Here is a 7840-nt window from a genome sequence, read left to right on the forward strand (position 1 = left end):
CATCACCCACCTCTGTATAGTGCGCTCTCGCCACCAGCGCCAGCACCACGACACAGAGCAGCAGCCGATGACAGGAGGAAGACTTCCGCGTCACGTGCAGCAGCGGCTCTGTGTGCTAGATGCCCGGCTGCTGCTCTGTGTCGTGGCGCTGGCGGCGAGAGCGCACTATACAGAGGTGGGTGATGCCATCTACGGGAATCGGGGGGCGGATGTGCAGCTTTGCCCTAGGCAAGGCAGCATCGCCGCCCTCAGCGAATCTGCCGCTCCAGGCAAACGCCTTGTTTGCCTCGCGGCAGATACGCCCCTGGGCCATGTCATCTACTTACGGCTACGCTGAGAACTCACTGATGGCTTTAGAAGACTCCTGATAAGTGTTCCTCTTAACACTTGCGCGGAGTCTGGTCGGTGTGCCGAATGTGGCCAAAATGCTCAGAAAACAGGAAATAAGGAAACAGGAACGGCTGGAGAACTGATAAATGTTCCCATTATAATGAAGCGGGGGTGGGGTGGTGGATGCCTTATCAGCTGACTGCAAGTGTATCCTCCCTACGTGCTATTCATCCCAGTACATACTACCCCATTCACACTGAGCAACATGGTGTATCGCGCGTATTTCCGCGCTATTTCGTGCTGAGCGGCTTTGAGCTGCATCGCGCGATATTGAGCGACAGTGCACATTTTATCGCGCTACGTAGCGCGTTTTTTTTGGGGGCGGGACTTCGTCGCTGCTACATTGGGCTGTAACCAATCAACAGCGGTCTTGATGTGACATCATTCTTTCCTTCCATTTTGCAATGCAAAAGTGACCCTTCTGTAGCGCGACAAGGTTGCGCAATACCGCCGGCGATGCGCGATTTGCTGCGACGCCGTTGAGTCTATCGGAGCCACATCGCGCCGAAAAAAGGGTCATGTACGAGCGAGGAGCTTCAGGCGACATGGAGCTGTGAGATGTGAACAGCTCCATTGAAATGCATTGGACGAGCGACCTGGTGCGCGATTTTGGAGCGGAAATCGTGCGACAAACCGCTCAGTGTGAACAGGGGTCTAAGAGGTTAAAGAACTATTAACCAACTCTTCTTAAAGAGAACCTGTCTCTGACTATACATCTGACATGTCATTATCATCATGTATCATTTTTCAGAAATGCTCCGCCCATTATCAGTAAAAAGCCGTCCTTCATCTCCACCCAGTGACTTTGCCTAGGCTGAGACCATGTCGTCAGTCAACTGCAGGCAGGAGGAAGTATTTCCTCAGTCTCCCCTCACCCAGTGATCCGTCTGCTGGAGGCAGGAGGAAGCATTTCCTCAGTCTCCCCTCCCACAGTGATCGGTCTGCTGCAGGCAGGAGGCAGCATTTCCTCAGTCTCCCTTCCCCCAGTGATCGGTCTGCTGCAGGCAGCAGGAAGCATTTCCTCAGTCTCCCCTCCCCCAGTGATCAGTCTGTTGCAGGCAGGAGGAAGCATTTCCTCAGTCTCCCCTCCCCCAGTGATCAGTCTGTTGCAGGCAGGAGGAAGCATTTCCTCCGTTTCCCCTCCCCCCAGTGATCAGTCTGCTGCAGGCAGGAGGAAGCATTTCCTCAGTCTCCTCTCCCCCAGTGATCAGACTGCTGCAGGCAGGAGGAAGCATTTCCTCAGTCTCCCCTCCCCCCAGTGATCAGTGATACAACATTGTAACTTTGTAGCAAGTCACATGGCTAAAAGGAGAGGCTGCAGCAGGGGGGATGACCCGTGTCAGGCATTTGTGAACACGACTACACAGTCACCAGGATTTACACGACTGCGTCATCTCTGGGCTGCCATCTCAGTCCAGGAAGTAGATGGTGACCCTGGATGATGCCTGAACAAAGATGGCGCCGTCATTCTGGAGAGAATAACGCCATTGTCAGGGGGAGCTCCGTAATCTCTGTGAGTGGTAACATATACCTGGAAGTGTTACAATGACACTTAACATGGGAAAAGAAATGTGATGCTAGTTTGACTTCCTCTGCTGCCCTTCGAGGAGTTAAAGAGACCCTGTCATTGTCCTTTCTACATTCTATACCTGTGACTTTTCTCCAACTAATAGAAACAATTGTATGAATGAATGTCGATATTTTAGGAAGTCGGTTTCCTGTATACAATGTACATGTATCTGTATATGATGGCGGACATATTTGCATAGTACTTGTTCATGCTTCCTGCATAGTAACCCTGCGCAGTGATTGTGTACTGCGGCTCCTCCCTCCCTCCCAATACAAGTCACATGACCCGGCCGTTCTCCATATCCTCGAATCATTGAATTTTCCCCTCTCTGTGTCTCTTGCAGATGATCAGCTTGGCATCATGTCTTAGCCGGGTGATAGTCCTTGTCGCTGTGGTCGCCATCTCCGCTTCAGTGGTGCCGTCACATACATGGGAGGAGGAAGGTAAGTCGCAGTTTGTAGAGCCCTGGTGCCAAATCGAGGCCTGGGGGGCCCCAAGTGGCCCCTTGGCAATTACTGTTGCCCCTGCAGGCTGTAGTCTGTGTTTTCCTTATCAGGGTGACTACTGAGGCCAGTGAAGGAAAACAATAGACCGGCTTCCAATTGTTACATTGTTTCAATGATTTCTTTCTTTCTCATTTCTCTGCATCGTCCATCCCCGAAATGTACACAATATTGCCAAAAGTATTGGGCCCCTCCCCCTCCAAATCACTGGATTCAGGTGTTCCGTGACATTTCCTGGCTGCTAAATATTCCGCGGTCACCTGTTACTGGTATTATAACAAAGTGGAAGCAACTGGGAACAACAGCAACTCAGCCAGGAAGTGGTCGGCCACGTCACATGACAGAGCGGGGTCAGCGCATGCTGAAGCGCGCAGTGCGCAGAATTCGCCAACTGTCTGCAGAGTCAATAGCTACAGACCTCCAAACTCCATGACATCCTCGTCCACAAATAAAAAAAAGTCCCAAAGATCATCTGTAGATAGGAAATTATATTGTGAAATAGGGAGAAGCAAAAAAAAAAGGAAAATGTAAAAGTCACAACAAAAATAACTTTCAGATAAACAACGATTTTCAATACAAAGTGTTTCCTTTGAAGTTCTGCTCGGAGACAGAACATAGAACACTGATTAATATTTCACACAGATGAGTATTTACAGCGCGGTGACTCATGAAGAGTGTAGTAGATGACTAAGAACTGGAGAGAGGACAACAAAGTCATGAAGGAAACATATATATATCCTCTATGATAGACAACACATCCAACGAGGATGGTGGGAGCCCCTCATAATGGGCACAGCGGGTGTACAGACCCGGGAACTCAGCACAGGGATGGTGGGAGCCCCACATAATGGGCACAGCGGGTGTACAGACCCGGGAACTCAGCACAGGGATGGTGGGAGATCCTCATAATGGGCACAGCGGGTGTACAGACCCGGGAACTCAGCATAGGGATGGTGGGAGCTTCTTATAATGGGCACAGCAGGTGTACAGACATGGGAACTCAGCATAGGGATGGTGGGAGCTCCTCATAATGGGCACAGCGGGGGTACAGACCCGGGAACTCAGCACAGGAATGGTGGGAGCTCCTCATAATGGGCACAGCAGGTGTACAGACCCGGGAACTCAGCACATTGATGGTGGGAGCTCCTCATAATGGGCACAGTCAGTGTACAGGTTGCACGGTCATGTGATCATTTATAGATGATAACGTTCGGTATGTTTCTATGATCACCTGACATGGAAGAACACAAATATGAATGAAATTGTTGCTTCTTGTTGCAGGTGTTGTGTACGGCAGGATTGGTGACGCAATTACCTTGAAGTGTGGTGGCCATAATGGCAGGTGAGTCTGTACGATCCGGATAGTTTCTCGGATCAGATCCGGAGAGTTCCTGAGGCCAGATCCAGAGAGTTCCTTGGGTCAGATCTGGATAGTTCCTCGGGTCAGATCCGGATAGTTCCCAGCTACGGCTATCAGCTTGGCAGATCCCAGCCAGAAGCTGATTGTGAGTCTGTGTAAGAATTGTATTTAGACAAAATGTACTGATCCCGGAGTGAAGTCTTCAGCTTGGGTTTTGCAGTCAGTACCCAGGCAGGGTGCAGTATGAACATGTAGGACGCTGTGTACGATCCTCACCTCGTATTATAGGCATGGATAGAATCTTCCTTACTAATGATCATTTTTGTCCGCAGTTCGGTGGCTGAGTGGAAGTTCAATGGTTCCCCGGACATCCCCTGGGGCTTCTACACCAACACGCGAGATACAAGTCCCATGAGTCCTTGCAAGACTCTGCCAGCCACAGGCATGACTCATGGTCACTCAGGAGAGTGATCAGCACATAGCTTTATATTGTGAAGCGACGCATTGCTCTGCTCCCTGCTGTTGTACTTACCTGTGTGTCCTCCATGCCTGACACCAGTGAGCCCATTGCAGCCAGTGACTCCAGTGAACCCAGTGACTCCAGTGAACTCAGTGACTCCAGCACAGCCAGTGACTCCAGTGAACCCAGTGACTCCAGCACAGCCAGTGATTCCAGTGCACCCAGTGTACCCATTGACTCCAGTGAGCCCAGTGCACCCAGTGATTTCACAGTGCCCAGAGTACCCTGTTACTCCAGTGTGCCCAGTGTACCCAGTGCACCTAGTGATTCCATTGCTCCCAGTGTACCCATCGACTCCAGTAAGCCCAGTGATTCCATTGCTCCCAGTATACCCATCGACTCCAGTAAGCCCAGTGATTCTATTGCTCCCAGTGTACCCATCGACTCCAGTAAGCCCAGTGATTCCATTGCTCCCAGTGTACCCATAGACTCCAGTAAGCCCAGTGATTCCATTGCTCCCAGTGTACCCATCGACTCCAGTAAGCCCAGTGATTCCATTGCTCCCAGTGTACCCATCGACTCCAGTAAGCCCAGTGATTCCATTGCTCCCAGTGTACCCATCGACTCCAGTAAGCCCAGTGCTCTCAGTAACTCCAGTGAGCCCAGTGTACCCAGTGATTTCATGGTGCCCAGAGTACCCTCTTACTCCAGTGTACCCAGTGACTCCAGTGCACCCAGTCATTCCATTGCTCCCAGTGTATCCATCGACTCCAGTAATCCCAGTGTACCCTGTTCCTTCAGTGTGCCCAGTGTACCCAGTGACTACAGTGCGCCTAGTACATCCAGTGACTTAAGTGTGCCCAGTATATCCAAAGTCTCGAGTGTGCCCAGTACCTCTCATGACCCCAGCGTGCCCCTATCTCCCCCCTGTGACTCCAGTGCACCCCAGAGCATCTTGTGTCCAGTGCACCCTCTGACACTTGCGCCTTCACACAGTCTTCCGCCACAGTCGCCTGGCCAGCTCGGCTCCACCATCAGTACCAGCTGCTGCCCCTCTACCATCATCCTTTGATCACATTGAAAGTGACATTGCACTTATCTGTTCTATAAATGCACGCACGCAAAAACAAAAACCTGCCAAAATCCAGTGCTGTCCCGTGCACTCTGTTACCAGGAAGTGTTAAGACTACAGAACACCTCCACACATATTATGTAGAAGAGGAGGGGGGTATTCTGTAATCCCAACACACTTGCTCGCCCCTGAGAAAGAAAGTGTGTTACTGGCAGGATCATCAGGTGAAAATAAAAGGAAACAACCCCCGAAAAAAGAAAACGAATGCAGTCGCCACACCTAACCAAGGCCCGGCCTTGGGGCAGCAGGGAGTAGAGGGGCAGCAGGGGTGTGGAATTCCTATCTCCTGATGCCCGGGACACGCAGTACCGGGGGCCGGGCGGGTAGTTGCTTTCCACATTTAGCCCGGCTTTGGGCAAGCAGAGCTAAATGTAGAGCGGGGGAAGCCGCCGCTTGTTTTGTACAAGTGATCCCGGCGATGTCCCTGAGATCACTTGTATGCAGCCTGCATGCAGGGGGGGCGCACTGAGGACCCTGCCATTGGGGCAGCATAGAGAGTAAATCCGGCCTTGCTTGTTACAACCTTTTTAAAAAATATATATATATATATTTTACCAAAAATGACCTTTCCTGCACAAAATGTGCGTTTGTATCGCAAAATGAAGAAAAAAAAAATGGCTTCCAGCGGTGAAAGAGTTAAATGACTTAGGAAAGGCAGAAGGAGAATCCAGACATGAAATCTGAGCCCCTCGGGGAGTTTGTAATAATTTCATGAAATGTGACAATGTTACTGTTACGTAGAAAGAATAAAAAGCGCGGTTTTCGCACGCGCCGGGGGGGACCTCTTGAGGATGATGGGCCGTGTTTACGTTGATGTGATGAGAGTTGCGCCGTCTCGCTCTGTGCACGGCCTCGTGTCAGAAGACAATATTCTTCAAAGGCTAATCGCGGGTTGTCGGTGTGAGTCAGCGCTGAGTCATTCTACGCTCGGCTTAGAGAGCTGACACTGTCCCGAGGCGGCTGATGATGATGTGCACAGTTCCCCCAGACATAAACACTTCCCTGTCATCGGAATGTGTTTCATGTGCAGAGCCCAGCCGATGAGAGCCGGGTCCACCCGCAGCGGTTTGTCAACTGTCACATCGTCCTCCCCACCAGCACTAGCTGATAACATCGCCGGCGCCTCGTCCCCCGATCACACCTTCTGCGGTATTTTTTATATCGGACCTCCGTCCTCCCCTTCAGTCTTCTATGTGACCTCCGTCCTCCCCTTCAGTCTTCTATGTGACCTCCGTCCTCCCCTTCAGTCTTCTATCTGACCTCCGTCTTCCCCTTCAGTCTTCTATGTGACCTCCGTCCTCCCCTTCAGTCTTCTATCTGACCTCCGTCCTCCCCTTCAGTCTTCTATCTGACCTCCGTCCTTCCCTTCAGTCTTCTATCTGACCTCCGTCCTCCCCTTCAGTCTTATATCTGACCTCCGTCCTTCCCTTCAGTCTTATATCTGACCTCCGTCCTTCCCTTCAGTCTTCCACAGTTGTACTGGCTCCTCTCCTGCACTGAGAATTATCATCAGCTTTAACTGTCCTGGTAGAGTTTACTTACACCTACAGCCAAAGACCAGTCACCCTGCACACGGAGAGAGAGCAGCAGTGAGCGGTCTTTATTACAGGAGGGGGCGGAGACAAGACCAGTCACCATGTACACGGAGAGAGCAGCAGTGAGCGGTCTTTATTACAGGAAGTGTCACACGGGATTACTGCACAGATCTGGAAGAAATACACAAAGCTCACCGAGATTCTATAAGAACGCACATGACTCTTGTATGCGGACAATCCCGGAGTTCAGATTTAAACATTAGGAGGAATACCGAGACTCCGGGTCGGTTCCGGAGAGTTCCCAGCTACAGCTATCATGTTAGAAAATCCCAGCTGAGGGTGAGCCGTGTAAGAATTCTCCGAGGTCCTTGGATATGGCGCTCCTCCGCCTTCCTGTCTCTCGCACATATAAATATTTATCACATCGGCCTTCAAGTCTGACAGAAGCCGCCAACCACGTGCGCTACCATAGAGAGGAGAGGTGGAGGAGGACGGTCCGCGGACTGGGAAATGTTATCATCCACTTACTGTATGAGAGGACACATCATATCCATGTCATGATTTATACATTGTATACACCGGGCTCCGGGGGAGAGTATATACTACAACCAAGAGGACGGGGGCGAGGAGATGACAGATACAATACAGGGGGGGCGACATGAAGGAAACAGCACTAAGAAAAGAGAGAACATCGAAACAAAGTATCACGGAGAATGTGTCTGATAATACACAAGAGAGTCAGCACCGCGCAACTCACAGAGCTGAAACCTCCAACAATCTCTATCTATTCTCTCTCTCTCTCCCCTCTCTCTCCCTCCACCTTTCCCCCTCTCTCTCTCCCTCCCCCCTCTCTTTCTCTCCCTCTCTCTCTCCCCCCCTCTCTGTCCCTC

At 51.1% G+C, this 7840-nt stretch overlaps 1 protein-coding gene across 1 annotated transcript in view; it reads left to right on the top strand.

Annotated features, from left to right (window-relative positions):
• Positions 1–7840, top strand: part of IL11RA (interleukin 11 receptor subunit alpha) — a 49253-nt gene that overhangs the window by 12392 nt on the left and 29021 nt on the right. Inside the window, exons 2-7 of the mRNA XM_018564581.1 lie at positions 2304–2403; positions 3745–3805; positions 4156–4218; positions 4383–5056; positions 6157–6313; positions 6446–6564. Coding sequence (XP_018420083.1) covers positions 2304–2403; positions 3745–3805; positions 4156–4218; positions 4383–5056; positions 6157–6313; positions 6446–6564 — 1174 coding nt within the window. The remainder of the gene's footprint in view (positions 1–2303; positions 2404–3744; positions 3806–4155; positions 4219–4382; positions 5057–6156; positions 6314–6445; positions 6565–7840) is intronic.

Source organism: Nanorana parkeri, unplaced genomic scaffold (genome assembly GCF_000935625.1).
Source record: "Nanorana parkeri isolate BGI_ZX_2015 unplaced genomic scaffold, ASM93562v1 scaffold763, whole genome shotgun sequence".
NCBI classification, from domain to species: Eukaryota; Metazoa; Chordata; class Amphibia; order Anura; family Dicroglossidae; genus Nanorana; species Nanorana parkeri.